Source organism: Onychomys torridus, chromosome 8 (assembly GCF_903995425.1).
Source record: "Onychomys torridus chromosome 8, mOncTor1.1, whole genome shotgun sequence".
NCBI lineage: Eukaryota > Metazoa > Chordata > Mammalia > Rodentia > Cricetidae > Onychomys > Onychomys torridus.
The window spans coordinates 57,067,685-57,093,344 of record NC_050450.1 but is presented as its reverse complement, the minus strand read 5'-3'; the positions used below and the strand labels follow the sequence as shown (position 1 = coordinate 57,093,344).

At 43.8% G+C, this 25,660-nt stretch overlaps 1 protein-coding gene across 3 annotated transcripts in view; it reads left to right on the top strand.

Moving 5' to 3' along the window:
• Ndel1 (nudE neurodevelopment protein 1 like 1) overlaps positions 1–23,417 on the top strand; it is a 33,921-nt gene extending 10,504 nt beyond the window's left edge. For 2 of the 3 annotated variants that reach the window (XM_036196460.1, XM_036196461.1), the window contains exons 3-9: positions 800–953; positions 3,979–4,127; positions 6,098–6,234; positions 8,101–8,274; positions 11,526–11,617; positions 15,241–15,392; positions 22,184–23,417. In XM_036196460.1, the coding sequence (XP_036052353.1) occupies positions 800–953; positions 3,979–4,127; positions 6,098–6,234; positions 8,101–8,274; positions 11,526–11,617; positions 15,241–15,392; positions 22,184–22,277 (952 nt within the window). In that variant the 3' untranslated portion in view covers positions 22,278–23,417. Of the gene's footprint in view, positions 1–799; positions 954–3,978; positions 4,128–6,097; positions 6,235–8,100; positions 8,275–11,525; positions 11,618–15,240; positions 15,393–18,644; positions 18,680–22,183 lie in introns of all 3 variants that reach the window. The other variant, XM_036196462.1, reaches the window with a different exon arrangement.
• Positions 23,418–25,660: the final 2,243 nt, after the last annotated feature.

Here is a 25,660-nt window from a genome sequence, read left to right as displayed (position 1 = left end):
CCAGCTTTGAAATCTTACTAAAACAATTAGACATTTTCCTCCTTTGATTGGCAGAGTTAACAAAGCTTTACCAAATCTCATTGTTCTTTCCTATGGTTGTATCAGGCCAAGGGGATGAAGATGCTCTGTGTCCAGCAGAGGTTCTTCATTTGTTCTAATGTTACAGATTCCTCCAGAGTCAGGGAAGCCTGTGAACCCTTCTTAAAATGCAATTAAATGCAGGAGATTAAGTAATGCCTTTATAGAGCAAGCCAGTTACTGAAGAATTTATCTAAATATTAAGCTGGTTTGTAGTATTAAGGTAATGTATTAGTGCATTAGGAAAAAAAAGATGGAGAAGCATAGTAAACTGCCCAGTTTTGAGTTAGTGGTAAGAGTGAGTGATGCACCAGCCGTTGTGATTTAGAGTATGTGTTGATGTCTGTTGATTAGAATTGAAACTAGGGGTTGGGGATTTAGCTCAGTGGTAGAGCACTGGCCAAAAAAAAATAAAATAAAATAAAAAAATTGAAACTAATGCCCAATTGAAGTTCCTTAGTACAATAAATGGAGGAAGACGCTTGCAATTCTGAGCCATGTAAATATTGCAATTACTGATTTATGTAGGTTTTTTGGGGGAGGGCATATAACTACTTTTTTATTGAATCCTGAATATATGTGGAGCAAGAAGTATAAGACATTTTCTTTACTGTTTAATATTTTATGAGAACATTAATTTTCAGTCAGAAATTACTGAATTGATATGTTATATGAGAGGACTCAACTATTAACATGTCTTTCCTACTTTGCTTCTGTTTAGCTTCCAGGAAGCTCGGGATGAGCTAGTTGAATTCCAGGAAGGAAGCAGAGAATTAGAAGCAGAGTTGGAGGCACAGTTAGTACAGGCTGAACAGAGAAATAGAGACCTGCAAGCTGACAACCAAAGACTGAAATATGAAGTGGAGGCGTTAAAGGTAACCGTGGCAGAAGCTACTTCCCTGGCTGCAGTACTGTCGAGTGGACTGGCTTTCGTTAGATGAGAAATGGAGGGCCAGCCAGATGGCTTGGTGGGGACAGGCACTTGTCACTAAGCCTGACAACCTCACATGGTGGAAGAAGAGAAACTTTTTCTTCAAGTTGTTTTCTGATCTCCACACATGTGTGAAAGTGTGTACACATACATGAAATTTAGTAATATTTAAAAAATGAGAAATGTATTCAGTAGTCTGAAAGAAGCAAGCAACCAAAAAAATATTTATTTTTAAAAAGCTTAAGATAGACTTTTGAATTTTTTTTTGGAGCTGAGGATTGAACCCAGGGCCTTGTGCTTGCTAGGCAAGTGCTCTACCACTGAGCTAAATCCCCAACCCCGACTTCTGAATCTTTTTAAAAAAATAGAACCGAGAGGTGGTTCAGAGTTTAGGAGTTCTTCTTGGAATGTTATGGCTGTCAGTTTTCTGCCTGTCATGGTCCTCACGATATTTCAGTTCCTATATTCTCTAATGCTTCCTAATATTTGTTTAGACAAATTGCTTGCCTTGTTGTGTATTACCTTAAAATGATATTTATATGACATGGCATTCCTTTTTTTTTTTGGTATTGTTCCTCTTGAGTTTTGGAATTTAATGTGGGTTAGAAATTTTCCTTCAAAAAGGAGTTTTCAGGCCTTGCGGATGGGGTTTAGTGGTTGGTAGAGTGCTTGCCTAGCATGTGCATTCCCTGAGTACAGTTCTTCTCTTCATCAACTGCCTTAGAGGCTTAATAGAGTATCCCTCCCCCCCTTTTTTTTTTTTCAAAGACAGGGTTTCTCTGTGTAGCCCTGGTTATCCTGGAACATGCCCTGCAGACCAGGCTGGCCTCGAACTCACAGAGATCCCCTCTGCCTCCCGAGTGCTGGGATTAAAGGTGTGCACCACCTCTGCCCCACTGTATTTCTTTTTTTTAAATAGAATATCTTTTTTTATCCTTGACCATTCCATATAAACGATGTATTATGATCACGTTCACCACCAGCCTCTCTCCTGTTCCTCTCAACTTGTTCCCTACCCATTTCTTGTTTCTTTTCCCTCCTGTAACCCATGAGTATAGTTGGTTCTGGCTCTTGTGATGCTAACTGGTCTTGTTAGTTTGCTCTGACATAGGTCTTATGGAACCCTAGCTGCAGTGATTGCAAGGGTCATGTTATATCCAGGGGACAACTGTATTTTCAACATTTTCCAGAACTCTTGCTCATCTTTCAGCTCTTACATCCTTTGCACTATCTCTTCTGTGGTGTTCCCTGAGCCTTGGTGGTGGGGTGGGATGATGGTGTTGTTAGAGATCTCCCATTTAGGGCTGAGCACTCACTAGTCTCTTTCTTTGGCTAGTGTTGAAGGCAGTACTAGTCTATGGGTATAAATAAATAGATAGACATATTTTTAAGCAAAAAAGATATAAGTAGGTTCCTTACTAGGGCCTGTGACCTTTTGACCAGGTTTATAATACCAGGCTTGAATTCCCTACCATGAGGTAGGCTTCAAATACAATCCAAAAGTGGTTGATTCCTCCTCTAACCTTCATGCTGTTACTGCATCAGTAGGCACATCTGGCCTGGCAGGTCAGTACTGTTGCCTGTGGGGCGCTGTGCTGGGTAATACCAGCAGCCTGTATGGCAGCTTCTGGCACTGTGAAAGCTAGTCAGCAGAAAGGAAGCTATCAGTACAGTTCCAGCTTGACTTCTCTATGTCCTGTAACCAGTATGTGCTGTGCCTTCAGTAGCAGTTTGTTTTATTTTTTATTTTATTTTTATTTATTTATTTATTTTGAGACAGGTTTCTCTGTGTAGCCTTGGCTGTCTTGGAACTCACTCTGTAGACCAGGCTGGCCTTGAACTCAGAGATCTGCTGCCTCTGCCTCCCAAGTGCTGGGGTTATAGGCCTGACCACCACTGCCCGGCTAGTAGTGCAGTAGGAGTACTATCAGTGGCCTGTACGGTTTGAGGGCCTCTCGGGTCCTTGAGAATATTTGTTGGGTTGTACTCATCTGCAAACCTAGAGGTTACCCAATCAAGTTTGTTTCCTTTTTAAAGATTTAATTTTAAAATACGTGTCTGTGTGGCTATGCCATGTGAATACAGTCTTCATGGAGGCTGAAAAAACATTGGCTCTCTTAGAGCTGGAATTACATGTGGTTTGGAGCTGCTTGACATGAGTGCTGGGAATCAAACTCTGGTCCTTTGCAAGAGCATCACTTCTCTTCACTTCAGAGTCCTCTCCAGCTCCCAGGGTTAGATTTTTGAGGCAAGGTTTCTTTCTTTCTTTCTTTCTTTCTTTCTTTCTTTCTTTCTTTCTTTCTTTCTTTCCTTTCTTTCTTTCTTTTCTTTCTTTCCTTTCTTTCTTTCCTTTCTTTCCTTTCTTTCTTTTCTTTCTTTCTTTCTTTCTTTCTTTCTTTCTTTCTTTCTTTCTTTCTTTCTTTCTTTTTTTGGAGCTGAGGATTGAGCTAAATCCCCAACCCCCAAATGTGTAGCCTAAGCTGGCCTCGAACTCGTGATCCTCCTGCCTCCGCCTCCTTCAGCAAATCCTACCAGCGTGCGCCACCACAACCGGCTTGTTTTGTTTTTAGAGACAGGGTTTCTCTGTGTAGTTTTGGTGCCTGTCCTGGATCTCATGCTGTAGCCCAGGCTGGCCTTGAACTCACAGAGATCTGCCTGGCTCTGCCTCCCGAGTGCTGGGATTAAAGGCGTGCACCACTGCCACCTGGTGGTTTCTATTATTTTACTTTTCAGAAAGATTTTTTTTTCTGAGAGAGAATAGTTATTATGTAAGTTTTACATGAATTAAAGACATCTAGAATGGTTCTGTCCATGTAGTTTTAAAAATATTGCCAGAAGGAGGTATGTGCTATCAACTCAGATTGTGGTGAAGTCCTTTGATGTTTTTTTCTCCTTTGCTTTGGACAATTCTTTTATTAATAGATGATTCTATATTAATGATGCATCTTTCTCTGCACCTCTTCTTTCAGGAGAAACTAGAGCATCAGTATGCACAGAGCTACAAGCAGGTCTCAGTGTTAGAAGATGACTTAAGTCAGACCCGGGCCATTAAGGAGCAACTGCATAAGTATGTGAGAGAGCTGGAGCAGGCCAATGATGACCTGGAGCGAGCAAAAAGGTACAGGATCCTGTGCATTGCATGAGGATAACCATTGTCAGCTCAGGCCTTCACCTGGACCTTAGGAAGAACCCAGTTTCCCACTTCGGAATTGAAAGGAACCAAAAAAATAAACCAAACCAAAACCGCAAGCCAGGCTTGGTAGTGCACAAGTATAAACCCAGCACACGGGAGACTGAGGCAGGTGGCTCTCCTGAGTTTGAGGCCAGCCTGAGCTACATAGCAAGTTACAGACCGGTTCCAAAACAAATTTCCTTAAATCTTCCTAAATAAAGAACTTCACATGCTTTCGCCATCCTCTTGTCTCTGCTTTTCTTAGTGCTGCGGTTACAGGCACACACAATATCATACCCAGTTTGGTATTATTCGAGATGGTGTAACAGTCCAGGCTGTCCTGGAACTCACTTTGTAGATCAGGCTGTCCTTGAACTCACAGAGCCACCTGCCTCTGTCTCCCAAGTGCCACAGCTGAGTATGGTTTGTGCCTGTAATCTCAGTACTTGGAGACTGAGGTGGGAGGATTTCTGTGAGTTTGAGCAAAGCAGAGATGTGCCTCAGGCATCCTTTCTTCCTTGTGTGTTCTCATTACCGACCTCCTGTTCTGTAGGCCTCTGCATCTTAAGCTTGGATTCAGTAGTTATCTTTACACTTTAATATTGACCAATGGATCCTTTAATTACTGCTTTCATCCTTCAGTGGCTTGTTGTTACTATAGTCAGGTTTTTATGTCTCTGTATTGTTTCACTTTTTTGGTTTCTCTGAAGTTTTGGTGCCTGTCCTGCATCTCATTCTGTGGACCAGGCTGGCCTTGAACTCACAGAGATCCCGCCTGGTTCTGCCTCCCGAGTGTTGGGATTAAAGGTGTGCGCCACCACTGACTGCCAGCTGTTTCTTAACCGTTCTAAACCTACATTCTAAACCTAACCACTACGTTATAATTATTACCTAGCACTTTTTTTTCCCTTTTTGTTTTAGAGATTTATCTATTATGTATGCAGTGTTCTGTCTGCATGTTTGCCTGTACGCCAGAAGAGGGCACCAGATCTCATTATATAGATGGTTGTGAGCCACTTTGTGCTTGCTGGGAATTGAACTCAGGACCTTTGGAAGGAGAGTCCTGAGTTCAGTTCCCAACAAGTGCTCTTAATCTCTGAGCCATCTCTCCAGCGCCAAGCCTACTACTTTTCTTTAGTATTGACTCTTGATTGACAGGATGCTAGTCACTGTCCTTGGAGCTGATCCCTAAGAACTTCTACTATAATAAATGCTCCAGTAAGAAGGATGTCCAAGGCCTGTGTGAACTGGGGAGCCTTTTTACAAATTGGAGTTGAGTCTGCAAAGAAGGAAAGTTAACTAGACAGAGAGACAGTGAAGAGGCTGAGAGGCAAGGAGGTGTTTGAACAACTCCGGTAATAGGCTGCTTTGATTGGCAGGTCTAGTGACAGCTGAAGGGTGTAGGAATGGAAGGTGCTTGGGGCCAGGTTGTGACTAACCCTGTGTGCTATGATTGAGAGTCTCTTTATTTCTTTGACAAAACAAAGGGTAATACCTGAGTTTGAGTTGCGAAGACAATACTGAGAAGTTTAAGTAAGGAGGAGATATAGAACCATTAGGCAGTAGTCCCGATGAGAAAAAGAACTAAGGCAGGAGAGGGGAGACTGTTGGGGCCAAAGACTAAAGAAGAAACGCTCTGGAGAGACATTTTGGCAGCTGACTGTAACTGATAAGATTGGAATTGGCATTCTGAGTTCTAACTTTAGTTGGGGAATTTTATTTCGGCAGTGGATAGCAGGGAATGGGAGGCTACAGAATAGGTGCATGCTAATTTTTGTTGAATGGAGTGAGATCATTCTCCAAATTGGGTCAGGCTGACTGGGTCAGGAACAGCAGGAGATAAACTGACTGCTTCCTTTTGTGCTTGCTGTTTGTACATGTTGTTTAATTCATGGGCTTTTACATTTTTTTTAAAGGGCAACAATAGTTTCACTGGAAGACTTTGAACAAAGGCTAAATCAGGCCATTGAGCGAAATGCATTTTTAGAAAGTGAACTCGATGAAAAGGAATCTTTGTTGGTCTCAGTACAAAGGCTAAAGGATGAAGCAAGAGGTAAGTGTTAGAACTTAGCAAGTATTTATCCATTGCCTTGTCCCTGAGCCTGGGAGGGTGATCGTGCTGGGGAGTCAAACCCAGGACCTTGAGCATGCTAGGTAAGCACTCTGCTTCTGAGCTATGTCTCAGCCTTCAATTTCTAAGATGCTCTAGTTTTACATGCATTTACATGCCTTTTAATCATTGTGCAAAGTGCTTTTAACTTGGTAATTTCTTTCACACCCATACATCAATGCTAAGAAGTAGGTATGACCTCCATATTTTAGATGAGAAAAGTGAGACAGAGTTTTTCCAACACAGTACTTCCTTCAGTTGGGATTTTTTTCTTTATTTTGATTCTATTTAAATATCTTCATGTTATTTACGTAGAACCATGTATGTGTATATGTTGCTGTTTATACATGTAGCTAGTACACACTTTAAGACTTCTGTCTCTCCTTAGAAGCACAGTAAAAATCAGAATATTAGAAAAGCCCACTCACAGTGTGACATATTTGGTTCAGTTTTTTATGGTGTACATGATATGTCCTTATATTTTTCTTTATATAACTTCTGACTATTTCCTATGGGCAGACCAGTAGACATACACATTCCCTTTTTTCTGTTTATATACATGTCATTGCAAGTTTTTTAAAAACATTTTGTGTGCATTGGTATATGTCTGTGTGAGGGTGTCGGACCCGCTAGAAGAGGAGGTACAGACAGTTGTGAGCTGCTGTGTGGGTGCTGGGGACTGAACCTCTGGAAGAGCAGTTGGTGCTCTTAACCGCTGAGCCATCTCTCCAGTCCTTGCCATCACAAGTTTTTAAAACAGGTTTGGGTCTGGAGAGATGGCTCAGCAGTTAGGAGCATTTACTGTTCTTGCTCTTGTTTCCTTTATAATAGTCTGGGGTTGGGGATTTAGCTCAGTGGTAGAGCACTTGCCTAGCAAGCGCAAAGCCCTGGGTTTGGTCCTCAGTTCCAAAAAAAAAAAAAAAAAGTCTGAATTTTCTTGTGTGTCTGAGGAGAGAGGAAGTTTTAAAGGAAGTGTGTTTTAACTCTATGTAATCTCTTACAGATTTTCAGAGCCTTTTTATTATCTTTTTCCTGAGTGTGATAACATTTGAAGTTTTTTATTAGAATTTTAAAAAAGATTTCTTTTTATTTTTGTGTAGGGTTTGTTTAAGTTGTAGTGACAGGATTTCTTTTTTTATCAAAAATTTTATTTTATTACTGTTTTTGGTGTGTGTGTGAGTGTGTGTGCGCGCACCTGCATCTGCCTGAATGAGTGCAAAGGCATGAGTGTGGAGTTTAGAGGACTTTTGGGAAATTGTTCGTTCCTCTTTATTTAAAAAAAAAAAGGATTAACAATTCCCTTGCCCAGGTTGGTTTCTTTTCCTCCATGACTGGGCTGTGGGGTTGCTTGCCTCTCTTGTCCTTGTGGACAAGGTAGTTGTGGATCCAGGTCATATTCATCAGTTTGTTTTTATCTTTGTTGAACTCAAAAGTGGAGTAACTTAGTATCCTTTTTTTTTCCTTTCTGGTTTTTCAAGACAGGTTTCTCTGTATAGCCCTGGAACTCACTTTGTAGCCCAGGCTGACCTCGAACTCACAGAGATTCACCTGCCTCTGCCTCATGAGTGCTGGGATTAAAGGTGTGCACCGCAGCCACCCAGCTTGCCCCACGTTTTTAAGTTCTAAGAGATAGATTATTTAAATTGTAGAGCTCACATCTTCCTTCTTGAGATGACAATTTTTAGATAGGAAGTTCATTTTGAGAAATACTAACTTAGGAAGGATATCTTTATGTTTTGGTTGGGACTTTGCAGGAAATATTTGCTCCCTCTAGTGAGAATTCCTGCTTTTGTTTGCAACATTTTGCAGATTTAAGGCAAGAGCTAGCAGTCCGGGAACGACAACAGGAAGTGACCCGAAAATCTGCTCCCAGCTCTCCGACTCTGGACTGTGAGAAGATGGATTCTGCTGTCCAAGCTTCACTCTCCTTGCCTGCAACACCTGTTGGGAAAGGAACAGAAAACAGTTTTCCTTCACCAAAAGGTTTGTGTTTTCTCCTTGAGGCCATGTTAGAGGTCAGTTTCAATGCATTTGCTGGTGGGACAGGAGCTGCTATAGTTTAGTTACTCTAAGTGTCCGTAAAGCAAAGGAAGGACTCTTTTCTTTTCCTTTTTTTTTTTTTTTTTTTTTTCCTTTTCGAGACAGGGTTTCTCTGGGTAGTTTTGGTGCCTCTCCTGGAAGACCACTCTGTAGACCAGGCTGACCTTGAACTCACAGAAATCCACAAGTGCTTGGATTAAAAGTGTGCACCACTGCCGCCTGGCAAGGATTGTTTTCCTAGGCCATTGATGTGTAATCGTGAGATGAAGCCTGCAGTTAAGATAGGGGCAACTTTAGCGAGATTTTTAAAAATGTAAAACCTTTGTATTTATTTTCCAAGACAGCCTTTCTCTGTGTAGCCCTGGCTGTCCTGGAAGTCGCTCTGTAGACCAGGCTGACCTCTAACTCAGAGATACGCCTGCCTCTGCCTCCCGAGTACTAGGATTAAAGATGTGTACCACCATTGCAAAAATACATGTTCATGCAGGTTTTTAGTTTTCCTTTCCTTTTTTTTTTTTTTTTTTTTTTGTATTGTACTGACTCTGGTCTATATTCCCAGGTCCATGTAGAAAGTTTGAAAGCATAGAAAAGATAAAAAGTTAAAGATTATAGAAGGTTTTATTTATTTATTTATTTTAAAAGATTTATTTGTTTATTATGTATACAATGTTCTGTATGCATGTATACCCAACAGACCAGAAGAAGGCAACAGATCTCATTACAGATGGTTGTGAGCCACCATGTGGTTGCTGGGAATTGAACTCAGTACCTTTGGAAGAGCAGTCAGTGCTCTTAACTTCTGAGCCATCTTTCCATCCTGGTTTTTATTTTCTTCATTAGAGTTTTTCTTTACTATGAGATTGTGTGTGTTGAGTTTGTATGTGTACATGTTTCTTTGGTACTATAAGTTGGTGTTTGGTTTTGAGACATGGTCTCATACATCGCAGGCTGGCCTGATAATGAACTAATTCCTGATCCTCCTGCCTTTTCTCCCAAACTCTGGGATTATAGGCGTGTGCCACCATATCCAGTCTCTCATACTAAGTTTTTTGTTTTGTTTTTTTAGAGACAGGGTTTCTTTGTTTAACAGCTCTAGCTATTCTGTGACTCTCTTTGTAGACCAGTCTGGCCTTGAACTCACAGAGACACCTGCCTCCCTAGTGCTGGGGTTAAAGGTGTGCACCACCACCACCCAGCTTCATACTAAGGTTTTTGATCATACCTAAATATAATTTTATTTCTTGCTCTTGGTATGTCATGGAAAACCATGGGCATTACATACAGGTATTCAGATTGATAGAAGCTTGACTCTGGTAGAACTTTCTGTTAATTGCGATATGATCTGCCCAAAAAGGTAACATTCAGGGGAACTGATGAGATTCATCAGTATAATTGCTAAATCCAGTATAGGGGTAATCCATTTTGTAGCCAGTCTTAGAACTTTGAAGTGCAATCCCAGTGCCTTTTAATTCCAGTGTAGGTAGTTTGCAGTTCCTATCTCAGCTTCTCCACTCCCCCATGTTTCTTTCACCCTCGACTGAAGCTATCTGTCCTCTTTTTAAAATCCAGACTGTCGTCCTCTAGATGACAGGAGAAGGTTCTCCGGCTACTTAAGTTTTCTGTATTTGTGCTGCTCAACTAGCCACATGTGACTTGTTTGTTTGTTTGTTTTGGTTTTTGGTTTTTGGTTTTTGCTTGTTTCGAGACAGGGTTTCTCTGTGTAGCTTTGCGCCTGTCCTGGAACTCACTTGGTAGCCCAGGCTGGCCTTGAACTCACAGAGATCCACCTGGCTCTGCCTCCCGAGTGCTGGCAACATGTGACTCTTAAAATTTGGATTAACTTAAATGAGTGGTGAAAATCCGGTCTCTTGCATTAGTCACATTTCAAGTCGTTACAGAAAGCATTATGCTGATTACTGGTTTGGTGCAGTCTGTATGTCAGTCTTTCTTTGCTTTTTGTTTGAGACAGGGCTTCTCTGTGTAGCCTTGGCTGTCCTGGAATTTGCTCTGTAGATCAGGCTGGCTTCAAACTCAGAGATCCACTTTCTTATACTCAACAGAGATAGATCCACTTGCTTTTACTGCACCCAGTGTGACGTAGTATTCTTTTATTTGTTTTAATTTGTAAATAGTTTTTTTTAAATACAGTGTATTATGATCACGGTGTTCCCTTGTGTATCTGTTCCCAGATCCTCCCACCCCCAAGTCCACACCTTCTTTCTCTCTTATTTAAAAAAAAAAAAAATTAACAACAACAGAGCACAAACTAGAATAAAAGAAAACTAACAAACTAACAAGAAAAGAACCAGAGGATGAGAAACACATGTATACGCAGACAGTCACACACACACACACACACACCAGCCCATAAAACACAAAAGCAGAAGCCATAATGTACAGTAAAACACCAGTAAGGTTAAAAAAAAAAAAAAAAGCCCAAAGCAATATGAGACAATAAAAATCTCCAACAATACCTTTGAGTTTGTTTTGTGTTGGTCATCTACTACTGCTGGGCATGGGGGCTGCCCTTAAGTGTGGTTTATCTACCTGTGAGGCTCCCCGGGCATGGGGCTGCCCTTAAGTGTGGTTTATCTACCTGTGAGGCTCCCCGGGCATGGGGGCTGCCCATAAGTGTGGTTTATCTACCTGTGAGGCTCCCTGGGCATGGGGCTGCCCTTAAGTGTGGTTTCTCTACCCGTGAGGCTCCCCGGGAAATTACCTTTCCTTTGTGGGCAGTTCTCAGTTGGAGATAGCTTTTCGGTTACTGATAGGAGCACATGTCCACTGTCCTTCTCAGCACTGGGCCTCTTTCTGCCTGGGACCTTTGTAGGCCTGTGCTGCCATAGTCTCAGAGTTCATATGTGGCAGGTGTTCTAATTGGAATATCTTGGTAGTGTCTGTTAAGGACAAAGTGGGCAGCCCTCTGCCCTCACAGTTCTAGTGTTAGGATCTCCAGAAATACCTGTTGAGATGGTTAAGGATCTTTGTTCTTTCAGCAGTTTGGAGTAGTGACACATTTTAAGTTATCCACTAGTTGTCAGATGGTTAAGCTGCTTTATGATACCTCTCTTTTATATGCTGTCTGTATCTTGAAACAGGATGGTTTTGTTTCAAATGTGTTCTGTTTGTAATATCACTACAATTCAGTATAAAGGAGTTTCTGATATCATCACTCTGCTTTTCTTTTTCTGTAGCTATACCAAATGGTTTTGGCACCAGTCCGCTAACTCCTTCCGCTAGGATATCAGCACTAAACATCGTGGGGGATCTCTTGCGGAAAGTAGGGGTAAGCATTTAATTATTTATCACCAGGTGTTCCACTGCTGGGGTATTGTTGAACTGTTTCTTTCCTGTGAGGAGAACCCTGATGAAGCTGAGAAGCATCAGCATCCACCGACTGATGAGCCAAGACCAGACTAGAGAAGCAGCACAGCCCTAGACTAGGCCATTTCTGGAAGCCTGGGTTACCTGGGGGTTACCTGTGGACACTCTTCCGTTTTCCCTGCTGTGCTGTCCACAGTGCAGCTCCTCAAAGCCTGTCCTTGGCCCCAGCTCTTAGCCTTCTGGTTCCCCTCATCTTGTATGCTGTGGGACAGTGTCTGGCTTGGGCATGGCCATTCTTGACTGGGTCTCATTGTTCTTGGGCTACCTCAGCCTCAGTACCTCCTTCATGCTTGTTTGCAGTAGCTTGGCCTTTGAAATAGGAAGCTGGTTTCTTTATTAATTTTTAATAAATTAATATTCAATATTCAAAATAAAATATTTATTTATTTCATTATTTTATATGTATGAGTTGCATGTATGTCTGTGCACCAAGTACCAGGTGCCTGCTGAGGGTGTCAGAGTGATCCCTGGAACTGGAGTTACAGATGGTTGTGAGCTGCCTGCCATATGTGTGCTGGGAAATCAAACCCAAGTCCTCTACGAAAGCAACAACTGCTGTTCACTTCTGAGCCTAATCTCCAGCTCTCGTTTTTCTTTTTCTTTTTTTACAAAAAGTTTAAAGTGTGTGTGTGTGTGTGTGTGTGTGTGTGTGTGTGTGTGTGTGTACATATGCACACATGCATGCACATGTGCATACATGCACACATACATGTGAAGGGCAGAACAACATTCAGGTCTAGTTTCCACTTCTACTGCTTGGATCCCAGGAGTCAAACTCAGGTTATTATTACTTGGCTGTATAAACCCGCTGAGCCATCTCACCAGCCTGAAGCTGATTTTTCTGCTGATGGATTTTTGTTTTTTGAGATAGCATCTTGTTAGTCTCAAATTCATGAGCTCAGGTGGTCTTTTTTCTCAGCCTCCCAAAGAGTTGAAACAATAAAGTGTGCTCTTCTTCCTCAGTTTTTACCAAGAATAGTGCTGTGTGCTGGTCTTTATCAGCATCTCTTGTGTTCACTTTTTCCTACTCCTTCAGGACTCTTCATATTCATTGTCACTATTGATTTTATAGTGTCCTCTTGGTACTAGGGGAGACCAGCCATCTGGAATAACTGAACACGTGGATTACTAGAAACAGTTATGGGACCTTGTGGCTTACTCTGTTGCTGTACAGTCACTATGGCTAGCTTTAGTCACGGATTTCCATCAGCGACTTCTTTTTAATAACCAGCCCTTGTAACTTCCTACCATTTGTCACTCTGTCACTTATTTGTATATGTGTTCATGTGCGAGTGCAGGCATATACATGTTATAGTCCGTGTGGAGGTCAGAGGACAGTTGTGTGTATTCATCTTTGCCTTCCACTGTCTGTGTAATCAGGCTAGCTGACCTGTGAGCGTGTCGTCTTTCTCCATCTCTTCCTCCATCCCAGATGACTGCTGGGATTATAGACACTGAGCTGTTGGATTGGAATGTGGCTTCCCGGGATCTGAACTCACTCACCAGTTTGTGCAGCGAGTGCTTAACCCACTGTGCCACCCACCCCTTAGATTTGTGGAGGGCACTTTGTGAAGAAAGCAGAGATTGGACTGTACTTTATATAAAGAAGAAATGGGCTGGGTGTGATGGTGTATACTTACAACCTCAACACTCCAGGAAGCTGAGGCAGGAGGATTGTGAGTTTGAGTCAAGCCTGGTCTACACAAGACCCTGACTAGACCTGTAGGGGAAGAATGGTCTTAAGACACAGGGTCCTGTGTTTGCTGCCCTGATCCTCGCTCTTAAAGTGGATTATTTTCTAGTCCTCACATCAGCTCCCAGCCATGCAGCAGTCCCTCCTCACTCCTGAGGTGGTGGTATTTTTAATGCTATTTGTTGTAAGAGTTGTAGTGTTCATTTCCATAATTTACAATGATGTGTTTAGTTTCTTTCTTTAACTTTAAGCAAAAAAGGAAACTTAATCTGTCTCCTCTCAATCCAATTTAAAAAAATAAGTTTATTTATTTATGATGTTAGAGGTGGAACCCTGGCTTCACATAGTAAGTGTACATTCCACTCTTGAGCTCCATTCCCAGTCCTCATTAGTTTGGTTAAATCTTCTGAGTTTGTTAGGTTACATCTCAGTTCCCTCTTCTCTCCCTCCTCCCACCTACTCCTTGAGCTCTCTGTTGTCTGACTCTGTAAACTGAAAATGAGTCAAGCAGAGTTCACGATATGATGCTCATGTATATGTCATTCTTCATATAATCATAAAGGAGGACAATATTTTAATTATTTTTGGTTTCATCATGTAGCCCAGGCTGGCCTTAACTGATATCCTCTTCCCTCCCTTCTCTGCCTCTGGAGATCATGCATGATCATGCCCAGCTCTGCTGTGTATTTTATATGTAATTTCTGTGTGTGTGTGTGTGTGTGTGTGTGTGTGTGTGTGTGTGTGTGTGTGTGTTGAATTAAATCTAGAGCCTCTTTTAAAAATAGAGGGCTGGAAAAATGGTTTAGTGGTTAAGAGCATTGCTGCTCTTTCAGAGGACCTGGGTTCGACTCCCACCACCCACATAAGGGTTCTTTTTTTTTTTTTTTTTTTTTATCTTTTCCCCAAGACAGGGTTTCTCTGTGTAGTTTTGGTGCCTGTCTTGGATCTTGCTTTGTAAACCAAGCTGGCCTCGAACTCACAGAAGTTTCAGTTTGTTTTTGGTACTGTTTCATATTTTGTTGAAATGTTAGGGTAGGATGTCCAAACAGATTCTGAAATTTTGTATTACCTATGGATTTCCTTTAGTGTTGTGAATTTGAATGGGCTGTATCTTTTTCTCCATGGCCTACCTTTTCTTTTTTTAGGGGTCTAGTAGACAGATACTTGATTTGGGAGAAATTTTGTTGGGGAGGAGGGATTTCATGATATCCAAATGTGGAGAAATGAGAAGTTCCTCTTGTTTTCATATCATCCATTTTCTGGTAGAGCATGCATGTGATAGGTGTAAAGGAAAGATAATTAGATTTAGAGGTAAAGGATAAAGGGTCAGTATCATTTACAGATGAATTAATTATAGACAAAGGGTCAGGTATATAGTTTACAGTATGATACCGAAAGAAAATGGTTTCGTTTTATGTGGGAGTGGAGCAGATCTGTCTGATGCAGTGAAAAGTAGACCGAAGAACCTATACAAAGAGTGGGCTGCATTAAAAACATTCTTACGTGATAATTTTTTTGCAGAACTTAACAAATAATGGATGGGTTGAAAGATCTGGGGTCTTTCTCTACCTTCTGGTACCATGGTTTTCTTAGTTGTAAGGTGTGCATTGTATCTGTGTCCCTCAGTGATACTGAGAGGAATTAGTTAAATGTCTGAGCTCATGAGAAGGGGGCAGTGTAAATGTTCCTTGTTCTACCAGAAAGACAAATGATCTTAACTAATGACCATTGTCCTGGAGGGTAAGGGTTGAAGCCTGAAATAGAAAGGATTTGAGATGCAGGTGTTTTCTGTATGGCCAATGTTTTGACAGCTATTTCTTCTTTCTTTGTAGGCTTTAGAATCCAAATTAGCAGCTTGCAGGAACTTTGCAAAAGACCAGGCATCCCGAAAGCCCTATATCCCAGGGAGCGTTAACTGTGGGGTGATGAATAGCAATGGTCCTGAGTGCCCAAGGTCAGGGCGTGCCACCTTCTTCCATAAAGGGTAAGTCTTTGACTTTTTTTTGGCAGTTCTAGGGATATCACCTAGGGCTTCATGTGTGCCAGTTTTTCTACCACTGAGCTACAGCTCTAATCCTTGGACTCACTGATCAGTTTTAGTAAGTTTACAAATTCTTTTTTTTTTTTTAAAGATTTATTTATTTATTATATATATAGTGTTGTTTGCATGTATCTCTGCAGGCCAGAAGGGGGAGCCAGATCTCATTACAGATGGTTGTGAGCCACATGTGGGTGCTGGGAATTGAACTCAGGACCTCTGGAAGAGCAGCCAATACTCTTAACCTCTGAGCCATCTCTCCAGCCCCAAGTTTACAAATTCTTATGTGGTGTTACTGAAGTCTTGAAGGTCACTTATGCTGATGAGCCTCCCTGAGATCATCTTATTTAAGTTCCAGAGGACAGAGGTCTGTTGTTGTCTTCTGGTCCCCAATGAATTTGTCACCCCTGGAATCTGCACCGACTGTCCTGGGGTTAATCTCCTAAAGACACCTGTGCTGGGTTCAGGAGAACATGCAGGGTTCCTGTGGGCCTGTTCTCCAGGTGCTTATAGCTTGGAAAACTCTGAGCAAATTCTTTTAAGAGAAGGGGAGAATACTGCAATTATTTGTATTCAGACTGTATGGCAGACCTTTTATTTGAATAGTTTAGAAAAATACGAAGTCGTAAAGTCTTTAGACACTGGGTCAAATACAGGTCAGAGTTCAAGATCAGCCTCCTATACCTAGTGAGTTTCCAGCCAGCTGTCTCAGAAAAGAAAGAAGAAACAAAACGAAACAAAGAAAACAAAGGGGAGGGTGTGTGTGCATTCAAATTTTAAAAAAGTTTTTAAGCTTGAAGCAGTGGTATGTCGTTAGTGTAAACAATTTCAGTTGGCATAGAAGTATGTGAAGTAAAAAATAAGTTTTCTACTTTCACACTGTTTTTGTCCTTTCTTAGAGGTAATTTTCAGGCATGTAAAAGCAGATTTTTATGCATCTGTTATAAGCTTCTTGCAGCACATCTCCAAGAGTGCACTGTAAATATTGCCTGTTTTGATTTCCATTGCCAGCGTCTCTCCATGTCAGTGCCTTTCATCTTACTTGTTTTCTCTCTAATGCCATAGCTATCTTCTTGTTACGGGTGGGACTTACTCTAGGGAACTAGTTGGGACCTGTAATCTGTCTGTTGACCGTTTACTTTAGGTAGTTGGTACTGGAACAGCAGCTGATGTGCTCATGATCTCTTGCTATTGTCTCTTGTGAGTGGAATAGGCAGCTTTAAAACCAACAGCAAAGCAGGGACAGCTCTAGAACACGTCACAAGATTTTTAAAGGCACTTTTATTTCCTGATGTTTTCAGTATTTACAGCTTGTTTATGAAAGACCTGATTGTTCTATGTAGTCTACTGGTTTTTAATTGTTTTTTTGTTTTTGAGACAGGGTTTCTCTGTGTAGCCCTGTCTGTCCTGGAACTCATTATGTAGACCAGGATGACCTCAAACTCACAGAGATCCTCCTGCCCCTGCCTCCGAGTTCTGGGGTTAAAGGCGTACACCATCATGCCTAGCTACAGTCTATTCTTAAAAGTTTTATTGTTTATCCCTGTAGTGGAATATTCTGGTCTATTGCTGTTTCTTTTTTCCTTTTTTTTTTGAGCTGAGGTGAGGATTGAACCCAGGGCCTTGCGTTTGCTAGGCAAGCACTCTACCACTGAGCTAAATCCCCAACCCCTATTGCTGTTTCTTATGACATTTCTGTCCTGAAGGTTACAACAAGGACCTTCTATTAAAATATCACTATATAAGTCTATCTCTGTTCTATCTCTTAGGGTTTCTCAGGTGGATAAGTATTAAATTAACTGTCATCAGGCTTGGGAGTGCCCATTTTTGAGCTGTTCTGGAACAAGATGACATGAACAGGCATTTTCTCATTAGAATAGCCATTCCCCGAACAATACAGAGAAAGTTTGGAGGAAGTCTTCAAGAGTGTTGAAAACTTGTGATTACTGAACAGAGTGGTTACTAACCTCGCTGTCTCTGGGACTATTTCTTGGTGGGCAGCAGTTGGCATCTGATGGTGTGAGAGGAGACATGAGGCAGAGATGGACTGTAGGCCTTTGTGGGAGAGTGCCGGCAGGTGGTCATGGTGAGGGGGGACCAGGGCAGGCAGTGCTCAGAGCGGGGAACCTGCCCTTGGATGTAGAGCATCAGGTTAAGCTGAAAGGAGAGACTGTGGGTCTCTGTTCCCAGGAACAGCTGGAGGCAGTGTTTCCCTGCTTCCTGAACTGGATGCTAGGGAATGTGCTTCCCGACAGACCCAGACAGCTGTGTTTCGTCTTAAATGATGAAAATTTATGTTGTATTGTTTCTACCAACAGTGAAACATGCTTTTATGGATTGGCTCTTGGTACAGTGTTTGCTGTATTTAACAAGTGCCTTGTGGATAGACACTGCAGTGTTCACCTGCTCTTGCTTCCGGAATCCTTGTCTTCACCCTGCTCTGGAGGGTGGGCTGCATCACTGCTTCCTGCTGCTTTGCTTTCGTGTTGTCAGCCTGCCTCTTCACCTGTTACTAGATGAAAAGGAAAGGACAAGCTGCCCGACTCCAGATACATTATTAGTTCTGGCTTGTCAAAGAAAAGCCAGTCTTTGTAGAAATAGGGAAGTGTGGCTTGGGACTTGAGCATGTAAAAAGCCCCATCTTAAAAACCTTGGCTGTGGTGCTGGCCTTTTGTTCTGAGAGGTCTCTGTCTGTAGCTCCATCACTGTAGCTAACTAGTGGACTTCAGACTAACAGGTGCATTTTCTCAGGAAGCCTTCAGAGGCAGTTGAGCCTTGCCCAGGAAACTACACACACTTGAACTAGCTAGGTCCAAGGCTTAAGTGAGTCACAAATATTTGCAGATTCTGGTTATCTGAGGATTTCTTAGAACAGGAATTTGTCCTCTGGGGTTTCTGCTGGCCCCTCAGATGCAGGCTGCTGTGCCTGGTCGCCCTACCTTCTCCTACCACTGACACTCTATATTCCAGACTAAATTTGTGTGCAGTTTGGGTGTTAGTTACTTGAATTTTCTTTAAAACACTTTTTTTTCCATAACTTTAATCTGGTTTTATATGTATCGCTTGTGCATGGTGCAAATGGTGGGCAACCAGGCAGGTTTTTCCAGTTGTCTGTAGGTAGGTGTGGGCTCATTTCAGGGCATGATGTGAAATGTGTTTGTATTGTTGTTTAATGATTTTTTCCTTTTTTTTTATTAGGCAAGAAAAAGTCATATTTCCCACGTTGTTCATGGGTAACTCAATTTGTTTGCTGTGCTATTCTGTCTTACTCATGCTGTGTGGTGGAAGACACATTAACACACTGGTTTACTAACTGCATGGGGCTGACTCAGCTTTAGCCAACTTTTAGCCCATGAGTGAGCTTTCTAGGTCCTGTCTGACTTGATTATGCCATTGCTGGGAAGTCTGTGTGTACGACAGTAGTCCGCCAGGAGTGAGTGCCTGTGCTCTCAGTGGTTGGTGGCTGAGGCAGAAGGTGGCCTGAGCTCAGGAGTTGAGACCGACAGGAGTGAGGAAACCACTTCAGCAAACCAAACCTCAGTGTCGTGGGTCCTGGGTGGCAGTGAGAGTTGGCTGTGGCACTCCCTGCTCCATGGCTGGGTGTTGTGTGAGTCGAGGGTTGGAGGTGATGCTAGGCTCCAGGATCACACCTCACTGTCTGCATGGGGAAGAGCTTCCTCCTGTGTTCTCCTATCGGAAGCTGGTGGTACTGAACTCCCTGCTCTGTGCTCGATGTTGTGTTCTCGTTAATCTGGGATGGTAAATGAGAGGTGTGTAGACTCTACCTGCCCTTTCTGAACTGTTTGGTTGTTGACATAGCCTGGGTAGAGGCCTGGAGCTGCCTGGGACTGCTCCATGCTTCTGTTTACATTCAGGGAGAATTGGGCTGTGGATGTCCATTCTGTCCTGTTCTTGCCAGTCAGCTCAAGCTGCCCCCACCCCGCTTTCCTCCTCACTGCCCTCAGGAGCAGGACAGACTGAGCTTTGATTTCTGTACTGGTAGATGGTGGCTCTCCTCACTAGCCACAGAGGTGCAGTTTCTGTTGTTACAGTCAGTTTTTCCTTAGCTACATTTGGGTTGTAAGTTCACTGATTGCATGTTGAGAGCCTTTTTCTGCATACTTGATTCCCAGGGCTGTCTCCCTCCCTGCCTGTGCCCTTCCTCTGTGGCCCCCTGGGCATGCATTTCTCTACACCTGCACCTGGTGTATTCAAGGCTTTTCTCCTCTTGGGTGACTACGTTTTACAGTTTCCTGAAGGGGCCTCTCCAGACCAAAGCACTCTTGGAGGTCAGATTTCTTTTCTGGTTTTAACTTCCTACCTCTTGATTCAGAAGAGAAGTGCTAGGTGAGGCCTCTGCCCAACCCACCTCCAAGTCCTCCCACCACACAGATGCCACTGGCTTCCCACCAGAGCTCATGTGTACCGGGAACATGGAAGTGGTTGCTCACTGAGGGCTCCTAAGTGGCCTGGGACTGGAGGAGGCTGGGAAGGGTGGGATATCTGGAGGTAGTTGGGTCTCAACAACTCAGTAATAATAGCTTGGTGAGTGAGCCTGGGCTAATGACTGATCTTCTCTTGGTTTCCTCTCTAACAATGGAGATGAACTTAATGCTGCTTTAAAGTGTATTTAATTTAGTCCTGCACCTGTTCCATGTGTGGGACTGCCTTCGTGGCTGCTGCTTTGCACACCCCAGTTGACCATAGAACAAACTCTTAGCAGCCTACAGTGTGGCCCTGTCGGATGAGTTGGAGGCTTTCTGTAGTGTAGCTTGCCTGTCCCTGCTGAGGACGGGTGGAGGTACGTGGGTTGGACACTGGGTCCCCTGTGTGCTTCTTCCTATGGTTGTTGGAGAGCATCTGCAGCTCTGGGTCTGCGCAGGCAAAGGACAGATGGGGCTGTGAGGCGGCCGCTGCCCTGGCAAACAGACTGTGGTCCTAATGCCTCAGAAGTAGAGGCACGCGGCTTTTGGGAAAGATTTAAAGAGAGAAAACTCTGCTGTCTAACATGGAAGTGGAGCGAGGCATGGGGCTGGGAGCTGGAGAGTAGTGTGTATTGGGTGTCCGGAAGTGGAACGAGGCATGGGGCTGGGGGCCGGAGAGTAGTGTGTATTGGGTGTCCGGAAGTGGAGCGAGGCATGGGGCTGGGGGGCTGGAGAGTAGTGTGTATTGGGTGTCCGGAAGTGGAGCGAGGCATGGGGCTGGGGGCTGGAGAGTAGTGTGTATTGGGTGTCCGGAAGTGGAACGAGGCATGGGGCTGGGGCTGGAGAGTAGTGTGTATTGGGTGTCCGGAAGTGGAATGAGGCATGGGGCTGGGGGGTGGGTTAGGTTGTGTAGGGGTGTCCTTCCTGCTGCTGTTGGTTTCTGTGGATGGCTTGATTGCAGGTTCCAAGTATGCGCTGTGTCCAGTCTCTTGAAACGTGCACTCTTGTCTCCTGAAAGTGGTTGGGCTTCTTTGCCAAGACCTCGTGAATGTTTGTTTCTGTGTGCCATTAGTGACTATGCAGGGAATATGTGGCTCACTTTTTAGGGAATGTCTCTTTGTGAGTCTGTGTTCAGCTCCTTGGACCCTTCCACAAGCACGTGGATTACAGAGGTGGGCAAGAATGGTGGGTGGTGCAGTGTGGTCTCAGAGTCGCTAATAGGATGGCTTCACCTAGGAAGTGTCTTAGAGCAGAAGGGCTGCAGTTGCCTCCTGAGATCTTGTGCCTCTCCCTATCCTTTTCCCTCCCCCTTGCTTCCTGTGGCTGCATGCTGGTGGGTGGAGTGAGTGGGGGTGCCTCCACCTTGCTGGGTGTGCCTGGATGTTGGTGCTTGTGTGGAGCTGGGTTGCTATACAAAAAAACCCAACTCTTCCCATCTGGCTTTGCTTGCTAAACATTAATTTTTTTCTCCTTGAGATACTGGTATTGCAATAGTTATAAAATAATAAAGTATAATCTGGGGTTGGGGATTTAGCTCAGTGGTAGTGCACTTGCCTAGCAAGCACAAGGTCCTGGGTTTGATCCTCAGCTCTGGCAAAAAAGAAAAGTGTAATCTAGTAAAATTGATCTATAGCCCAGAGAAGAATAATTTTGTTAAAATTCCCTTCTATGGTGTAGATGATTTCATTACATATATGTGTATATGTAATATAATCCACACGTTGTGTATTTGTGTGTGTGTGTGTCTAAAGAGTTATTCATTCTAGATTTAACCGCATAAGTCCATAGTGTCTGTGTAAGAGGCTGGAATAGAAGAGAATCTAGGCTATCCACTGCTTGCATTTTCTTTTTCCTTTTGTTTTTAACATCACACTGAAAGGCGATTTGGGTACCTGCCTCTTTTTCCTTGTATCATTAAATACATACATTTCCCCTTGCTATTAAAAAGTACTGTAGAATCCATTCTTAATAGTTACATTTCATTGTTTTGTTGTAGAATTATTTATCTAGCTTTCTATAGCCAGATATTTAGACCTTTTGATGGTTTAAAAAAAATCAAATTTGTGGTTATAGTGGCCCATATGTCAGAGTTGCCTAGAAAGGGGTACATGGTCTCAGTACCCCAGGACTGTGAACTATCTATCCATTCTCTTATCACCAGTGCCTTCTGGGCAAGCACTTTGGGATTCGGGATTCTACTGTGGACAAGAAAGAACACTAGTTACAGAAAGCAGCTAAGTTTCCTATGTGCAGAGTGATTTTAAATGAGCCTTTTTCTTCTCTTCTTCCCTTGCTATTCTGGTCACCCCACAGGGCGGTAAATGGCTTCGATCCAGCTCCTCCTCCTCCTGGGCTGGGCTCCTCACGGCCATCATCAGCACCGGGTATGCTGCCTCTCAGTGTGTGAGTGCCCGGCCTCCAGGTGGGGCCCCTGCTCTCCTCCAGCAGCCCAGGACACCTACGCCTTGTCCCTCGGTCCCTGGGTCCAGGCCTGTGCCCCCCCTGTCTGCCTCTTGACCGCTGGCAGAGGGCAGGCTGCATGCAGTGGCGGCTGCTGGGCCCTGCCCAGCCCCAGGGCTCTGCGCGATATCAATACTGGCTATTTTCGCTGCTCGCCGTAGTGCCGTTGGTCTCACATGATTGCACTTTTGGGGGTCACAAGTGATACATACATGTATTACTCCATCACTGGATGTGGAAGGAAGGACCCGTTCATCACATCTGCCTCATAGCCCCCATTTTGCTGTGCTGATAGGATTTAGTTATGTTTAGGACACTGCAGATCTTCTAGACGTTCTCCTCAATCAGGTTGACAAGACCCTTCTAAGGTCCCACCCAAGCATCTTCAGTGCTTACAATCATGTGTCCCCCAATCTCACCCTACAGTTCAGACCGTTTCAGGCAGAGTCAGGAATGTCTCTGAATTAGGGAACATTGTCTGTACCTTCTGACTTTATGTAAGCAGCCCATTCCATAGGCTTGCTTTTAAAGCAGCAAGATGCCTGTCTGAGCTGCAGGAGGCAGGGGCATCTGAGACCTGGGCACTCCAGGGCTGAGCCTCTGTGTGCCTCAGACTCAGAGGAGACAAGTGGCAACTTCCTCGCCAGCTTTCTGGTCCCTCAGTTCAATGACATCTCTGAGAGCATTTTTATTTTCTCATCTGAAGGTCCGTCCAGTTGCATTGGGAATGGTTGAGGGCCCTGATTGTGGGCTGGCTGGTGCCAGCTCCTGGGGGCAGACTGGCCAGAGTGTTTGTCTCTTTCCCCTTTGTTCTTCTCATGCTGCACTTACTGTTTACATTTGTTTTATTGTACATAGGTTTGTAAACATTATTGCCTAAGATATTTGTATATAACTTGGGCTTTGTAGCTTTTATTTATTCAGACTCATATGGCATGTTAATTAATGACTTATGATGGTGTCCTACTCTGGGCAGCTGTATAGGATCATCATGTGGTTAAAAGAAGATACTTCCCTCCAAAAACAAAAAACAAACAAACAACTTTTAATGTGGAAACAATAAATTTCACAGAAAAAAAGGGTCGAGATTGCTTTATTTGGTTCCTGACATCCCATGAGAAAAGAACATACAAAGGCAGTTCAGCGTCTCTTCCACATGGGACGTGTGGTGGTGAACAGACAGGAAATGAGACCGAAGATTGAGGCTGCTGAAGATGCCTTACTCATGCATGTTTCTAGTTGTGTATCATTTCCAGGGGCAGCCTGAGAATGGTCCAGACTCCACAGGATAGTAGGGAAGTCCAGGACTGGTGAGTTTGCCAGGGCATGGAGTACCTGCATGGACCCAGGAAGCTGGTCTCCAGTTGCATTTCATACAACATTGTGTGCCTGAAGTCCTGGGATTAGAGCGATTACATGGACAGGAGCCTCTCTCACACTTCTGACCATGGGTTGATGGTAGCAGATGAAGAAAGTTCCAGGTGTTCGGTAGCAAAGTTCTAGGTGCCATGTTGAGGAAACTGCAGAATGGGGTAGGTAGTATGCGTTGTGTTCTGAGCCCTGCCTGCTTACAGCAGCATTAATACAACGGCATCCTTTACAGCTTCAGCCACAAGTGTGCTGCTGAGTGTGGTGGCAGAAGCAGCTGATCTCGGTTCGAGTTGGAGGCCAGCCTGGGGTACATAGTGAGCCTGGGGACAGCCAGAACTATGTAGAGAGACCTTGTCTCCACCCTCCTCCTCAAAAAACAAAACAATAAAACAACAGCAAAAAACCTAAGTGAATGAAGTTAAGGGAGCCGGATCCCTAAGTGAATAGGAAACATTAAATAAGTAAGATGAACCTTCAAACTTTTTCTGTTAACAAATGACAAGAATATCTGTCGTTTGTTTTTGGAGATGTTGTCCTAAGCTGACTGACCAAGAGGCATCTGCAGTCATGTGTGTGAATGATGAAAAACAGTCTGCACTGTCCCACTGATTGCCCTGAGTGGTGGAAAGCAGTCTGCACTGTCCCACTGATTGTCCTGAATGGTGGAAAACAGTCTGCACTGTCCCACTGATTGCCCTGAATGGTGGAAAACAGTCTGCACTGTCCCACTGATTGCCCTGAATGGTGGAAAGCAGTCTGCACTGTCCCACTGATTGTCCTGAATGGTGGAAAACAGTCTGCACTGTCCCACTGATTGCCCTGAATGGTGGAAAACAGTCTGCACTGTCTCACTGATTGCCCTGAATGGTGGAAAGCAGTCTGCACTGTCTCACTGATTGCCCTGAATGATGGAAAACAGTTTACACTGTCTCACTGACTGCCCTGAATGGTGGAAAACAGTTTACACTGTCTCACTGATTGCCCTGAATGGTGGGAAACAGTTTACACTGTCTCACTGATTGCCCTGAATGATGGAAAACAGTTTACACTGTCTCACTGATTGTCCTGAATGGTGGAAAGCAGTCTGTACTGTCCCACCTATGTGCAGCACCCTTCAGCTTCCTGCCAAACTGCCTTTGGAAGGATTGGATTAGGTCAGAGGTTTGAGCAGTTAGCAGACCTTTGTGGAAGCAGGGCGAGGCTGAGTCCTCATCTCTGGCTCCCAGGGATTTCTCAGCTGTTCTGAGGCTTTGTACCCATGGGTTTATCCAGACTGCTCTGTCTATTGCTGCTCTCATCGGGATGAAATGCTACTGCTGCTTTGGGTCTAGGTCCAAAGAAGCAGCAGTGTGTATTATATGTCCTGGCTCTTGTGGAGATGGCCACTCAATCTAAAACAAAACAAAACGTGCTTGTAGCAAAAGCACAACTCCAGGAGGACACTGGTTGATCGTCCTCCTTAGCACTCTCTGAGATGGTTCAGGCTACTTTGTACTTGCTGGCCTAAGTCTGATTCTCAAAACAGTAGTTCTCAACTTTTTTTTTTTGGTTTTTTTGAGACAGGATTTCTCTGTGTAGCTTTGCACCTTTTCCTGGAACTCACTCTGTAGACCAGGCTGGCCTCGAACTCACAGAGATCCGCCTGCCTCTGCCTCCCGAGTGCTGGGATCAAAGGCGTGTGCCACCACCACCCTGATCCTGTTAGCTCTTTAGGAAGCCTTCCCTGAGACAGATGTGACCTACCAGAATGGAGTTTAGACTTTTCACTGACTTGGCGTTTTGTAAGCAGGTGCCATACTTACTTGATTGCTATCTCCACTAATGTCCATAGGTAGAATCCTGCCTGGATTGTGGTCATGGCTGGATGCCAGGCAGGAGAGCGGGGCTCACTTGTGTTGGGCTGGCAGTGTGGGCCTGAGTAAAGTCAACCTGTGAGCATTACACTTAAGTGAGGCTCAG